The 16,595-nt window shown below is 37.0% G+C and overlaps 1 protein-coding gene across 9 annotated transcripts in view; it reads right to left on the bottom strand.

The window, feature by feature from the left end:
• The window catches only part of baiap2b (BAR/IMD domain containing adaptor protein 2b), a 57,476-nt gene that overhangs the window by 1,911 nt on the left and 38,970 nt on the right, over window positions 1-16,595 (bottom strand). For 3 of the 9 annotated variants that reach the window (XM_051915637.1, XM_051915641.1, XM_051915644.1), the window contains 7 exons: window positions 15,507-15,659; window positions 11,439-11,669; window positions 10,856-11,051; window positions 9,465-9,666; window positions 9,250-9,318; window positions 8,517-8,679; window positions 7,675-7,712 (listed from right to left, as the gene is read on the bottom strand). In XM_051915637.1, coding sequence (XP_051771597.1) covers window positions 7,675-7,712; window positions 8,517-8,679; window positions 9,250-9,318; window positions 9,465-9,666; window positions 10,856-11,051; window positions 11,439-11,669; window positions 15,507-15,659 — 1,052 coding nt within the window. The other 6 variants (XM_051915642.1, XM_051915640.1, XM_051915639.1 and 3 more) reach the window with 6 other exon arrangements.

Raw genomic sequence — 16,595 nt, 5'->3', positions numbered from 1 at the left:
ACTGAAGAAAAGAGAAACAAGACAACTGACTTCAGCACAGCCTTAGATTAAATCAACTGAAGATAAAAGAAGACATTAAATCCCCCAAGATCTCAGCAGAGGATTAAACAACTCCACAAACATCATTACCAGCTTCACTTATTACTTATGTTATTGAGAATTAAAAGAGGTTTAGAAGTTGATGATTGAGTATTGTTTAAGGTCACCATGACGGAGATCAGCAGTTGCTTTATTGGGCTCTTGACCCTTGACTTGATAACATAAGTTTTTTTTTTTTTTGATTGCTGTAACTGTGTGGTTATAAAACACATTTGTTATGGAACAAAAGCCCAAAGAAAATAAGGTCGGTTGCAGATGGTTATGTATTGATGATACAAATCATTGTTTAGTGGTTTGTTTTGCTGATCTTTTCCACTGCATAATCTCTGATTAAACAGGCAATGTAAAAAAATTGAATGAATCATTATATTAGACCTGTGGTTTTTCAGTGTAAGTTCTTTTGTTGTGACAATTAGAGTTTAAAAACCTCAATGGTCCCATACTGACTCACACAGATATCAAGAATCAGCATATGAACCTCAACAATGGTGACAATTAACAAATTATTCAGATAAACCTCTGAACATCACAAAACAAGCAATTAAAATCATAACAAAAACAGCAAAAGTAAAAGCAAATAGTAAGAATAATGTAGACAATTCACCTGTATTATTTATTCATGATGCAATGCATGCTGGGAGCCAATGGATGAGTTTTGTACTACGCTAGTACCCAGCATGCATTGCAGCATGAATCATTTTTTAATGGTCACCATTGTTGAGATTCATATGCTGATTCTTGATGTTTGTATGAGTCTGAGTGATTCCATAGATGAAAACTGTCTGTAAAGTCTGACTGCCACAACACTGCTGTCCCGTAGGCTGTAGAATCACAGTTTCACTATAATCAAGAAAACTAATTATATATCATCCATTTAATCAGAGACTCTGAATGAGAACAGTGAATCAGGACACTAAATGATGAACATCATCAATACTTAGCCATCAACACCTGATCAAATATTTTCTAGGCTCTTGTGCTATAACAAATGAGTTTTATAAACACTCAATTGCAACAGCCAGAAGAAAATCTAATGTGGAAAGGGTCAAGAGCCCAAATAAAGCAACCGCTAATCTCAATCATGGTAACTTTAAACAAAACAGTAAATCATCAACTTCTAAACCTCTGTTAATTCTCATAAGAACTTCTGTAGATGTATGACAGAAATAAAATGAACCTGGTTAGTAATAACATAATGCTGTTTGTGGAGTTGTTTAATACTCCTCTGCTGAGGAGAGAAATCGGACAGATCTATTTAATGTCTTTTATCTTCAGTTGATTTCATCCAAAGCTGTGGCTGGAAGTCAGTTTTAGTTTGTGTTTCTCTATTCTTCAGTGATTCTGCTTGTTAACAGCAGGTGTTCATTACTAATGCTCAATCATTACTTAATTAATCACTTAATTATACAATTATTATCCAATTATCATGCTGGGAATTATAATTTTCTGTAACTCATTCAGTTTGAGTTCTGTTTCAGTTATTGTGTCCACATAACTTGCGGTAATATTTGAGTGCAATGAACTTAGTGCATATCACTGTTAGGTTTTACAGTGCACTTAATGTCTGACAAATTGTTATTCTAATTATATATATATATATATATATATATATATATATACACACACTACTTGTTTTTATATATTATTTAATGCAATGACATTTAGATATTTTAAGCATTCAAATACTTTGTGGGGTCACTTTATCAAGTGGTGTCGTAAGCATGCAATCTTCTTTTAACTTTTTCCCCTATACATCAAAAATCATGGAGATCATAGAGATATACTATAGTTTTATAGTTTACTCACTCAAAAGCGTTCGAATTCAGGAACTACACTGAAAAAAAAAACAAGAACATGCTAGAAATTTGACTATTTGCCTTTAATGAAAGAAACTATAGGCTACTATTAATGTTTAAATAATTGTTTTTCTAAAAAATGCAACAGACACTTTCACTGAAACTACAAAACAGAGCCTGTAACATTACAAAATATTATATTATAGTATTAAATAATGTGCTTAACCTTAAGAAAATGAACAAACCAAACGAGAGCAACTTTTTACCGTGAACTGGACACAAGTTAAGCAGATTGTCACAGTTATGACATCTAATAGTTTTTAAAATGCTTTTTGATCTTTTTTTATTATTTGTTATTAACTCTTTCAGCACCAGCATTTTTTTTTCATTCTCACAAAACTTTTATGGCCACCAGAGTATTTATTTATTTATCTTTTTTTGAATGTGGGTAAGTTTCATTTAAAAAAGCAACATTTTGAAAAAAAAAAGCTGAGAAAACATTTTTGTCAAAATTTACATCCTGATTGGGTTCAGAAAGAATTTGTTACTGAATTCATTCAGTAACATTAGGCAGTTTTGTTGCTATTTAATGTTTGATTAATTCAAACCAGGTTTTTTCATGGTTCTTAAGGGGACATTTGCAAACCGGACCATGTTTAATAACAGTAAAATGAGTGTGAGCACAGTGAAAGCTGAGTTTCAGATGAAGAATGTCGGCTAATAGTGTTACACTTCAGATTGACAGTGTCTGCAGTGATCAATCTGAGTACTGACAATCACCAAAAACTGCACAGGTATTAAGATGGTGATGATTGAAAGACTTAATCAGTTATCATAAGATGACAATTTCAGATCAATTTAGAGACAAACTGACTAAAATATACATAATCTCATATTCAGTTGATCGGTCTCATGGCAAGCCTATAGAAAGCTTAACATGTAATTAAGAAGGAAATTAAATTATGATGAGACGGGCATTAAAAAATCTACACTGCTTAAATCTGAAGAAATGTTTATTCATCTTCTCAAGAGTAGAAAGTCACATGATCATTTAGCAACGTTACACAGTTCTAGTGTCGCCCAAAATACATGCATATTACAGTGCATATATACACTTTTCTGTACAGTTATTGTAATTTCTTTCCTTTTACATCCAAAAGTGGGCATTCCAGAAGAAGAAAAAATGACAAATAACATGACAGAGGTGGTCAGATCTCAGATCTCTCAGCGTGGCGGCTGTACCATGGCCTTTACTTTAGTGCAGAAAGAAGAAACACTGGCACTGGCTTCCATTCCTTGACACCTTACTGCTTTTGTCTCTAAATTCATCAAAACAGAGATGGAGAGTGTTGGCAGGGCTACAGCAAGATGTTGGTTTAGTTACACACAGAAATAGACAAACAGAAAGCAAAAGAAAAAAAAAAAAACTATAGGAGGAGAGACAGACACAAAGCACCTGTTAGAATCTGTAGTGCAGGAAAACATGAGAAAACCTTTAAGGGAAAGTGATTGTACAATCTGGACTTTACTTAAGGTGCATTTTATTTAATTGTGCATCACCTTCATGTACAACGATATATTGGCATTTCAAGTACAATACAGAGAAAATGTAAAGCAGTGCACCTTTAAACAATTACTGTTTGCTGACTAATAGACAAGCACTGTAGTGTTTCTATCACATCAGAGAAACATCAACCCTATCGCCTCTTTTATAGCTTAATCATTATTTTGTTTCTATAAAAAGACATTTTCAAAGCATTTAGTCAGTTCATTACAACACTGGAACTAAAAGACTTCTTTCACTCCTGTGAAAAAGGCTATAAAATTCACACAAGTGGTGTGTAAGTGTATTATAAGCATATAAGAATGTGTAAAAAAAAAAAAAAGAAAAAAGAGATGGTATCAAATTTGATTATTGCTAGTGTTTACATATGTTTTGAATCAAAAAGCTGTACAGGGATCTTGTTGATCCAAATAAAATAAATGCATTCATGTCAAAAGAAAATAATTAGAAATATTCATGATTACAATTCAGCGTTTGATTAAAGTTATGCTATTTACAAATATTATGTACTATGTACAAGGCACTGAATCACATGGATTATATTAAGACTTGGCACATCAGTAAAATGGATGAAAAAAAGACAATTCCGACTCTAAAATCTGATTGGATGAGCTGACCTTTATCTATATTAATAAAGTTGAGATGTTGCTTGGCAACTAAACAACCTATACTAAAACTATATTGTTTTCTTCCTTTCTGCTTTTATTTAAATGAGCAATGAGCTACTCTATGCCATGCATTACAGTGATTTACCATATTAAGGGGGTTATACCAAAGACTTTATTTATAGAAAGAGGGTGCAATTGTATTTTTATGAATGGGGGAAAGTACAACGCGCAATATGGCGGATTAAGTCCCGCCTTCTAAAGAGCCAATCACAGATTGGTAAAGTCACGCGTCACTGCAGCGGCCGTTTGAAGCTCCGGTTCCTATAGAAACAGTCAGACGCGTTAGAACCGCGCATGCGCATTAGCTTGATCTAGCCTGAAAACTGCCGTTTTTTGTCATAATTCGAGAGTTTATAAAGAATATTTACGAGACAGTTGTTGTCAGATTTCATTGGTGATTTCAAATATGAAATTTAATCAAAAGCTTGGCAAACAGTTTTGGAGAATTTGATGTTTCCCCATTCAAAGAGATAGGAGGTGCACTCCTGAGAGGCGTTTCTAAGATGGCCGCCGAGTGAAATGACTTGTCTTAAAGGGACTTTGGTTATACCCCTCATCTGTGGTGAAATCACTAACATACAGCTTCTCACAGCTTATTGCATCACTTGTGGTTGGTGAAGGGACATGGAAATGTAGGTACCAGTTGTCTTTTCTTTCATGCATGAACCATAAATTCCAGAAACAACCAACTTTTGTCATTTATATTTGTTCCAATTCAGCTTCAAGGCTTTCAGAACACAACAATCTTCACTTGATACACCGTAAAGGTGAAGTATGTACTGCACATTAATTCCACATGTCCTGCTCTAATCAACACTTGACGCATTTAGAAAACAGATACTTTATTGAAGGCACTCCAGATGAGATATGAGATCACGGAGGCCCTTTACATCAGCAATATAAGATGGAAAAACACTGAAAGCTGTTTAATAATTACATCAGGTTCATTCAATTGTACAATGCAAATTAATAATTCAAAAACATCTGAATATAAATGTATTTTTTTCTTAAATCCTCAGCTGTTTCATTATTAACATTCGTTTGTACTTGGATAAACTCATTATTGTTACAAACAATAAATTCAAACATAATGCCACACCATTTTAATTTAATTTTCCTTTTTTTTTTTTTTGTTCAACAAAAAATGTAATTAATTTATTTGCCCTCATGGCGTTCCAAGCCCATACAACATTTCTTTTTTGCATGGAACACAAACAAAATTTAGATTTCTGAGCTTCTCTCTTACATAAAGTGAAAGTGGATTGGGACCAGTTGCTGTCAAGCTCCAAATTACAAAAAAAGCACCATAATAGTGGTCCATATGACTTGTGAAGCCATCCAATAGCTTTGTGTGAGGAACAGACAATCATAGAAACAGAAAATCTTGCTGTACAGCTTTGGTCACCATCCACTTTCATTGTAAGGAATATAAATCAGCTTAGATACTATAAGCCTTTTTGTGTTCTACAGAAGAAAAAGTCAGTAAAATTATGCAATTCATGACAGAATTTCCATTTTCTGGTAAAACTAAATCTGTGGACCCTTAGATGGCAAAAGTGATGCACTTAGTTTATACATTGCTGACATGTACATGCATGAAAGACAGGCAAGAGATACATATAGACAATTTAACATGTTTATTAAAATAAGTTCAACATCCTCATGATAGGAACGTATGATGAGGAAGGTCAACATGGAATATTCAGCATTCCGGTTCCATTAGGCTGCCTCCAACTTGGATAAAATAAGGGAAAGTGAAGGAGGGAAGGGTGGATCTAGATCCTCTTCCTCTGAGGGTGGAGTGAAGGGGAATGGATTGTTGAGAGATAAAGGAAGACAGGGAAGTGAGTGTGGACGGAGGGGAGGGTGGTGTCTGTGTGTCTGTCTGTCCTCTCACACTGTCGAAATCAATTTGACCTCCGCACTGTGGAACAAACAGAGGGAGATGCTGCCAGGCTGGCTTTGGACACAGACACATTGAAGCACAGAGAGCATAAAGCACTAATGTTCAAGGAATAGTTCACCCATAAATAAAAACTGTCATCATTTACTCACATGTTCCAAACCTGTGTGACTTTCTTTGTACTAGCACTGCAGTTACAATGAATGGGGACTGAGCTTATCAGGCAAAAGCACCATAAAAGAATCATAAAATTAGTCCATATGAATCGTTCACTATACTTGAACTCAAGAAACGAATGAGTCTGGTTCATGAATTGATTATTGAACCTGGTTTCGTGAGCCAGTTCACAGAAAAGATTGGAATCAAAAGAATGATTCGTTCTTGCGTTTCTAGAGGGTGATGTCAAGATTATCAGAGAATAAAGATTTAATTTTTAGTGTGTTCTTTATACAAAGCTATTGTATGGCTTCAGGAGACTTATGAATATAGGAAATGAGTCATTTAGACTACGTTCATGGTGCTTTTTGAAGCTGAAAAGCTCCAATCTCCATTTATTTCTGGTGTTTTAAGGAAGGAAGAAAGTCCTTTGTAATAATGTGAGGGTGAGTAAATGATGACCGAATTTTAATTTCTGGGTGAACTATCCCTTTAATGTTACTAATTTAATACTAATATCTATTAAAGCAGGTTACAAACACATGATGGGCTGCATTTCCTGCAAGACACGTGTGTGTGTGTGGTTCAGAAGTTAAATGAAAACAATTCAATCATATACTAATCAGAATCAGAAAAAAACTTTAAGACAGATTCATACACTTGTATTGTGAAAATGGAGCCCATTGTTTCAAATGCATCATGGGAGTCAAATCTAAATGGTGTGTATAGCAAGGTGTAAAGTGAACTACAGATTTAAAATACTCAGGGTAGCACACTTCTCAAGAGAATTTCCCTACAGAAAATTAAAAGTTGGAACAAAAGACACTTAAAGACTAATTAAGACAGACACACATGGACAGCAAAAGCAAGAATGGGATGGAAACATAAATGGATAAATTAAACCATTTGAAAAATGTACTTTCTACCTACATCAAAATTTGGGATGCTAAGGAATTTGGAATGATCTGCTTCCCCATAGATGACCCAAAAGGGGTTATTTACTTATTTATATTGATGTCACACAAGGTGCTTAAAAAAGTGAACTCAAATTGGTAAAGTACGGCTACACTATGTTTGAGAGTAGATATGCCTCTCATCTATGGGAAATGACCATAAATGATTGACTATATTATTGCGAGGTTTATGAAACCCATTTAAACAATCAGAGGTTTCTCCCTTGTTCAATATGGGTTTAGGTGCCCTGTTTGGTCACCCGCCCACCTTATGTTTTGGCTAGACCTTCAGAAACGTCAGCTATGTTCGTCTGCTCCTGCTGCAGGTCAAGCAAACAAGACTTTTTTGCTTGCCGTAATTGCCATGGATTTAGAATATTTATGTAACATTTTTAATTCAAACAAAACCAGAGAGGGATAATTCAAATAATAGGAAACAAAGAAAGAACTTATAGACAAACTAAAATGCTATTTTTTTAAAAAATATTGTGTCACTGTTCAGAGTGTGTATGAGTAAATAAAAACTTTGTCTTACCTTGTTTGGAATCGAGACTCATACTCCTCCAGCCGTTGCTGTGAAGGAAGAGAGAACATCTTTAAGTAATTTACTTTTCCTCAAAAGTCCAGTAGATGGCAGTAGAAGAACACATAAGACTTATGAACTGCAGTATTGATGATACTAAAGCTAAGCATCTCCATTGTAACAGGGAATAAAAAGGGGGTCATTGAGAACAGAAGCAGTGAGCAGTCTATTTTTTTTTTTTTTACAAGCATGACAATAAATATTGAATGCACTAAGGAGGGGACCCTGGGGTTTGTTGCTGGCTTTGTTACATAACAAAGCCCTACTTCTGAAATCATGACAAAAGACGCTCCTCCACACCCCTGTGTATGAGATTGTGATGCATTTTGATGCTATACCCAAAAGTATTTACATGCTTACTCATATACTGAAAGTCTGTAATGCCAATGCAAGTGGATACTTTATATTTCAGTAAAGTTTAGTACAAAAACAGACATTTCATGCAAACATTTCTCAAAAATAAATGTTGGGTTTTAAATGCCAAATCATAGATTTTGTTTGTTTTTACATGCTGAGATTGTTTTTACATCCTTCAGGGTTCAGGGTAATGTCCTGGAAGGTTCAGGGTAATGTCCTGGAACGTCCTCTATGCGGTTAGCTGGAGATTGGGCTGCTGTAATCGAACTGTCGCACCGCTATATTTCAGCATGTCTGATAAATGTCTACGACAGGTGATTAATACTATGGTACTATTAACATTTTTATAGAAAGCTATACTAATACATCTGTCAAGTTTAATCTGTGTGTACTGGATGTACGATTGAGAATAGTCAGGGTGTGTGTGCATAGCTTACTTGTGAGAATCCTGGCACCGCCACGCTGTACGGTCTCTGTCGGCTGTGTGATGTGCTCTGCTGCTGGGCGAGGAAGCGTGTGGGCATGCCGTAATCAGGTGTTGGCAACGCCATCTCTCTCTCCAGAAGATTTCCGGTGCTGCTGCTCCTGCTATGCTGCAAACTACAAACACATACATATACACACCATTCAAGTCAACATGATTTGCCATTTGCATTTATTTGTCTATAATGTGACATTTTCGAATAAACGAGGATATTGAATTGAGAAGTGTAGTCCAGGACTTTTATCCTTTAGGAATTGATTGGATTGAGAAAAGAATAGAATGTAGCCAAAATGAATGCTAAAATAATAACTAAATAATGTCTAAACATTGGATAACATTATCCAAGAGACATGAGTGAAAAGGAAAGTCATTTCAGAGGAAGAGCAAAATATTACATTTCGATTAAAGGTTATGTAAAAATTATTTTCTTGGAATAACATGCACTGATCAAACACAATAAGATTATGAATGTTCATGAATAAAGGTTAGTTTTGATTCGCCATGGCAACGTTAATATCTTTTATTCACATGCATCAAACTTTTCTCAATTGCATGTTTTTTGGTGTTATTCAGCTCATGACCGTAGTTCTCTAATTGCACTTCATAGGTTGAGCCAGCACAATATAACATGGCATTTAGACATTGAAAGGGCTTTTGTAAACTCATTAATATTCCGACAGACTCACCTGACGTGGAGTTTATTGCTGTCAGGTTCGGGAATCACACGGGTGTAAGAGAACGGGAACCAGCCTCTCCTGATAAGACACATACAACATGGCATTTGAAACAGATTTTCAGGGTTCATCAATTCACTTTAAAACTCATTTTCATCATAAAAAATTTTTTTCTCTACAGTAGCCCTGAGCAACTTTTATTGTGATGTTAAGCATAAGATACTTACATTCTGTTCTTCTCGTTTTCACCGTAATGCCAGCCGTCTCGGGCTTCAGGCACCAACAGTGTGATGATGTCTCCTTCCATAAAGCTGAGGAGAGTGCTGTTGTCCCCGGCGGCATGGGAGAAGAGGGCCTGAACACGTGTCCGGCCATTTCTCTCCAGCCCAGCTGCCATCGAGCTTGACCTGGGCAGGGTCTGTGTCTCTGCTGGGGTCAGAGTTCAGATATTCAGGCTGAGAAATTCTTTTTTTTTTTTATTAATTATGCATAAGAAATGTCAGTTTATAAATAAATGTACATTTTATTCAAAGTGAAAGTGAAAGTGACATGTAGCAAGTATGGTGTCCCACACTCAGAATTTGTGCTCTGCATTTCAAGGGCATACACACACCGTGAACACACACCCGGAGCAGTGGGCAGTCATTTTTGCTGCGGCACCTGGGGAGTGATTGGAGGTTAGGTGCCTTGCTCAAGGGTACCTCAATTGTGGGTAATGAGAGTGGAAGAGAGCACTGTTCATTTACTCCCCCACCTACATTTCCCACAACCTTCAGTTACAAGTCCAACTCTCTAACCATTGTATTGTACCTAATATTTGAGCGTATATATATTTTTGTGTTTAGAATATTTGTGTTGTCAAATGCTTGCTGCATTGAGACACCATTTGAGTTTCCCCTCTCAAATCGGTCACTTCCGAGATTTTGTTTCAGTTAGTATCCTGCTTAAGTAGGCAGTAGACAACAAGGCAGCTCAGTAGGTTTAGGAATATATTTAAAATTGCAACTAAAGGTCATGTACAACACTCATTAAGAGTGCTCGTTTCCGCTGCTTCCTTCAAAGAGAAGCTATACCCTTCACCTATTTTCTATCCATTTTTAAAGCTGTCCTCTATTCCCAGCTGTTCTGCCCTGTTTTCATTTCCAACAGTGTTTGCCCTGTTATTGTCCACTCACTACTCACTACTTTCTCAAGGAGAAAGAAAAACGCACAGGTGCACCAACACTGACACAGCTATAAATGCAGGTGGTGCCAGGTCGAAATTAAGTTATATAGAGAAGTTGGGTATTGAATAAACAGCACTGAAAACTTCCATATGTGATCACACTCTCAGAAAAAAGGTGCAAAATCTGTCACTGGACCAGTACCTTTTGAAAACGTATTAGTATGTACCATTTAGTTACTAATATGTACACTTTAGGTAATATTATGTTCCTTTAAGGTACTAATAAGGTACTAATGCACCCTTCAGGAGTAAATGAGGTACAAGTGTACCTTTTGAAAAGATACCACCCCACTGACAGCTTTTGTACCCTTTTTTCTAAAAGAGTGCAGAGAGTTAGATGCAATGGGAGATGTTTTGCTTGTGGCATTGCTGATATTAAGTTCCTTAACTTACCCAGAGTGTTTTTGGGCTTTACAGGAGCAACCTTGCGGACAGGTAGGGTATTGGAGAAGGTCTCTCCACCATGTCTGTGAGATTGCAGGGACGATTTCTCGTGTGCAGCTCTGGTATCCATCCAGTGTTGGTAATCTTCTCCACCATGGACCCCTGAGCCATTCACTATGGGCAAACTATCTGCTCCCATCATCCTCTGAAAGTGGATTTTTTAGGAACAATTAAGATACCTAGTTTATATGTGTACAAACAAACACTTTACTTCCACTATACAGTAAATCCTTGCACCAGATGTGCCTCTGTGATAATAAACTGTAAACTAAAAGTTGCAAGAGCCTGCAGGTTTCAGATTATTCTTTTCACAGCATCGTGGTCATTATCAAACAGCATTTTAATGACTTTATATCCATCTTTCTCTTTCATTTGGCCGTGAGTGGTTCTCACGCCCCCAAACACCCGCAGGACTTAATTATACACATCATTAATGCAACCATTTACAAATTCTCTAGCTGCAGTTGAGACATTGTATCATTTTGTGGCTCGTATTGTTTTTTTTTTTGGCCGAACTGGGTTTCTAACTCACCGACTGTTGGCTCCCCATGAGAGCTGCCAGCTCAGGTGGCACAGGAAGTGGCTTGGCCCCAGGGATGGGGTCTGAGATGGTCAGGTTAGATTTAGAGGTGTGGTGTCCCAGCGTCCCCGTTGCTCCTGAGCCCATCTGCTGAGCCAGAAGCATGGCCCGCTCTGGGAGTTTATTTGGGTCGGCACATGCTTGTTGCCACAATGGGATCTTCTGTGTTAGCAAGTCTCTGCCCTAAAAAACAAACAAACAAACAAGTATTAGCACCCAGCATGAGTGACACTAGCTTTACACACCTGCGAAAGAACAATTTAGATTAGTCCAGAAAACCCATGAGGGTAAATCATGGATAACAGACCAAATACAGGCTGTCTATGTGAAAATAAACTTCAGTTCTTGCACAGCTGAGGTTTCAGGGGTGAGCTCTTCAACTGATGGACTGATAGAGAGAGGGAAATGCGATAAAGTGTGATAAAGTGATCCCTCCTCACCTCCCGTTCCTCTGAAGCTCTGAGACATCCCTCTCTATCCTGACAACCTCCCCTCCCTGTAGGTTGAAGCCTGAAATAGCCTCATTACTCTGCCCTGTGCACAGGCAGTGAGCCTGGCTGAGCGCTATGACCAGTAGCTGTAAAAGACATGAGGATGCCTAGAGACCTCCGAATGTAGAGCACAGGAAGTGCGATTTTATCTTTGGACTCTTTTCTGTAATTCAGATCATCTGCTTGAGCAGTGCATGGATGCTTATTTAAAACTCTGAAGACCCACATTTGAGAGAGATGTGGCAAATGAAGTGTTAATCAGCAATTTGATGTGTTGTGACATTTTTTTGTCATTTTTATATAAAGGGATAGCTCACCCAAAAATGAAAATTGTTGTTATTTACTCACCCTCATGTCGTTCCAAACCAGTATAAATTTTGGTTTGATGATCATAAATAGTTGTACTAGTTCGCGCCAAATAATTGTACTTAAATACTAATTAAATTTTTCAATTGTATATACTTTTATTTAAGTGATTGCTCTACTCAATATGTCAAATACATTTATGGGCTCCATCTTATGCGCCTCCGTGTTCGTCATTGCGTCATGCGGCGGGTCAGAGGTTATTCTTCCACCGCAAATCGATGCATACGGCCATCTGCCAGAAGCTAGTTATTGTAGTTAATAAAGTTTTAAATATGGATATTTTTCTTACAAAAACCAATCACTTCACTTCAGAAGGCCTTTATTAACACCCTAGAGCCGTATGGATTGTTTTATGATGGATGCATGCATTTTTGAAGGCTTCAAAATCACGCCCCCCATTCACTACCATTATAAAGTTTGGAAGAGTCAGGATATTTTTAAATATATCTTTGATTGTGTTCATCTGAAAGAAGATAGTCATATACACCTAGGATGGGTTGAGGGTGAGTAAATCATGGGATAATTTTCATTTTTGGGTGAACTATCCCTTTAACATAAGTGTGATAAATGTACTACACATTGCACTAAGTGAAATGTCTTCTAAATCATTACTTACTTTAAAAAATGTCCTTGAATCCAGCTTTTATAGCCTTTTAACATGTCAGAACCTTTCATCTAATCTTTGTTCTTATTCTCCTTCACTCTGTACTCATAATACCTCTGCAGTCTCTGTTTGGCCAGCACAGGTCAGTACCGCATCTACTGAGCCCCATGGTCTTTTTCTAAGTCACGACCTCATACCACCCCACCCAAAGCAATTATCACCCGCCTGCCTGTCCGGCACCTGCAGACTCTGTCACGACCTCATTGGGTCCATGAAAGCAAAAACACTATCACTGTTTTCATTGCATTGAAAACAACTGTCAGAACTTAAAGTCAATTTACCCATGCACATCATTTTTAAAATTCATGTGCCCAAGCGCAATTTACAATTCATCATGACTTTAAATGCTGAAAAGGTTAAGAGTGGCATGACATATTGTATATAATCACAAGATTCAGGAGTCACAGATCATTAAACTATTGCCAAGTTGAAGTGTTTGAACATGTTTTAAAAGGGCTAGTTCACCTAAAAATGAAATTCGGTCATCATTTACATGTCTCATCATCTCACATGTCGTTCCAAACCTGTATGACTTACCTTCTTTAGTGGAACACAAATGCAGACCAATAATAATATCCTGAACTATTATTTCCTTAAAGTCTCGCTGTATGCGAACCATTTAACTTCCAGCCTCATCTTCAAACAAATGTATTATAAGGCCTTAGAAGATTATTAAAAAATAATGAATTATTCTGTGAAACATCTTTTGTGCTCCATGGTAAAAAAAAAAGAAGAAAAAGAATGTCATATAGGTTTGGAGGGACAATGTCATTTTAATTTTTTGGTGAACTCTGGTTATTGATCACCATGTGGCATACTGGCTATAAAGATCAGGGCTACTAACTGGTATGTTGCTAGTTCAAACCCCTCAAAGAGTAAGGCACTTGATTCCAAGTTGCTCCAAAGGGACTGACCCTGCAATAAATGTACTGTAAGTCACTTTGGATAAAAGAATCTGGTAAATCTTGCTGCCTTTTCACACAACTGCAATTCAGAGACCACTACTAACTACCCATTAGTTCCCAAGAAATTAGAATCCTTCAAATGTACAAATTTTATTATATGTTTAAGAGGTCTCTTTTCAATTTTCTTCCCAGTGGTAAAATCTCTTAGTCATCCGAGTGTGAGAGAGACTCTTTATACTCTCTTTGTTCCTTCTGCCCTCAGTTGCAGACGAGTGAGTAAGTATCAAGTACCGTTGCTATTGCGTGACTGGCGTGGGCGACAGTGTTAAGATTCGACCATGACGAACTCTGGCAGATGGTCAGTTTAGTTCACATCACTTTGTTCTTCCTGTTCTCACAAAAGTAGTTCATAAAGGTGAGATATGGCCAGCATTATGCTGAATAGACCCCAATACAATTTTACCCTGTGAAGTAATGCCTTTTTGTTTTAAATATTTCTCCATTTGCCTGCAGAGAAAGAGTCTTCCTACACATACATGAAAACAGTGATTATCGTCTGAACAGTTTGTTCTTGTAAAAGTGGGCCACTCTCTCCCTGGCCCTCCCTTTTTCTTCTTCTTCTCTTGCCATCGTTGCTCCCAACGCTCTGTCTATCACCAACTCTGAAGCGTGGGCGTCACAGTAGAGGAGTGAAGCTCACTTACGCGGGAATGACTGGTGTTCTTCTGCATGCTGGTGAATCCACCAGATATCACTCATTCTCTACTCTATTTTTGATCAGTGTGAATGTAATGTCCTAAAAAGAATAATCATCCTTCACGGCGTAATTGTGTTTGATGTATGGGTGGCACCACCTTGATTAAATCTCGATATGATAGATAAGCAATCAGATGTAGTCTTGATTATAAATCATATTGAATTGTAAACACAATTTAACAGTATTGGCATTAGTGACCCAAATTAAGAACTTTCCCCAGTATACATTCAAGCACATTCTCTAGCAAGCATGGTGGAATGATCAGCAATGAAATGCAATGAATGACTGAATAAATGAGACTTGGGAGCAGAAACAACTGAACACAAAATGTGTGGAGTTGTCCATGTATATAATTTACTTGGCAAAATGGATACTTAATTTATAGTATATGATCTGCTTTAATGTTTACATTACATGACTGAAAGGTTAAAGACAACATGAAATCAAAATTGAACATACTTTCTTAAATGTCTTCTGTAATGTAAAGTTTTTCCAGATTATTTGATCAAATGTAATAATTTTCATAATGTAGCCAAGGCCAAGTTGACATAAACGAGGCTTTATCAATAATATTAAGCAATAATATTAGTTTAACTGAATAAACGATCCAACCAAATATGGATAAAATCAAATTAGTCTTACTGATTATTCAGCTTCACTGAAAATATGTCACATTGCGGAAGCTAAATGTGTTGTAAATTGCATTTAATGTTGTCTTTAACATTAAAATGTGCAAATAATGGCTAAAATGCATGCTTAGTGCAATTTTTACTTAACTTAGCTGATTTTCAGTGTTTCTGCAACCCAAATTTTCTTCAGCATGATATGGATTCTCACCTTGTTGTGGTAGGTGGTGCTCGATTTGGCCACTGCACATTGACGGTCAACAAGGAAGCAATACCTCCGTCTCTCTTCAGACAGGGCGTTCTTGTAGCTCTCAGCGATGTAGTTATCCAGCTCATTTTGTTTGCTGCTGATGGTCTCGACGTACTGGGGGACAGGTAAGGTGGCATGAAGCAGACCAAAAAAAAAAAAAAAGGCAAACAATGCCCAAGTCTGACTCAGACTGATGTAATGAACGGCATGCTTGGAGAAACCACACATTTCAAATGACAACCATGTAGGCTTGCTGTTAATGCTAAAGCTCAATGGTCCATAGCACACAAAGCTGGTGAGGGCTTATTCAGCCGGCCGATTGAATCCAAGTAGCAAAGAAGGTCATGTTCATTATTAAGCATTCAATAAAATAAAATAATTAAATATTATCCTAAGAGTCCAGTATAACAACATAGAAATGACCAAGGCTACTACCTCGGTAGAGATCACACTACAGCCAAAACATCATCTAACAAGGACATACGCCTTGCAGGAACTGGATGTGATCCAAACGCACATGACACCTTTCATAAGGTTCTTCAACCTGTGTAGGCATTGTGATATCACAGTGAGTTATGCTGATTCCTTCCCACCAAGTGTTAATGAAAAAGGCTGGAATCACTGTTTGCAAGTCTATTATTAGTCTAAAGTTAGAAAAGGTCATTGCATCTTGTGAAATCATGTCACGGGTTCATAGTGATGGATGAATACAATATGAGTACAATATGTTCACTCAGACTCTCAATCTTTGACGTGTCATGAGTTTAGTGACTTGCACAACTGAAATGAATAAAGCAATGCCTCATCCAGAGTTTAAAACTCATTTGGTACACATCCAACCAGCACCAAAACAGTTTTGTAGGTTTAGTTACTATGATGCTCATCAAATGTATATCAGATAATACTTTAGCATTAAACTCATATGGGAAAGAAAGTGAGGCAAAAAAATGAAATGCTAAAGAGAAACACTAAAAAAAAAACCATCCGCTTTGACCGAGAAACAGATGTTATAGTGTCAAACATAAAAGCAGATACTGAGTTGTCAAGCTA

This window comes from Ctenopharyngodon idella, chromosome 12, assembly GCF_019924925.1.
Source record: "Ctenopharyngodon idella isolate HZGC_01 chromosome 12, HZGC01, whole genome shotgun sequence".
Classification (NCBI taxonomy): domain Eukaryota; kingdom Metazoa; phylum Chordata; class Actinopteri; order Cypriniformes; family Xenocyprididae; genus Ctenopharyngodon; species Ctenopharyngodon idella.
The sequence above is the reverse complement of the archived record's forward strand: the minus strand, read 5'-3'. Positions and strand labels throughout refer to the sequence as shown.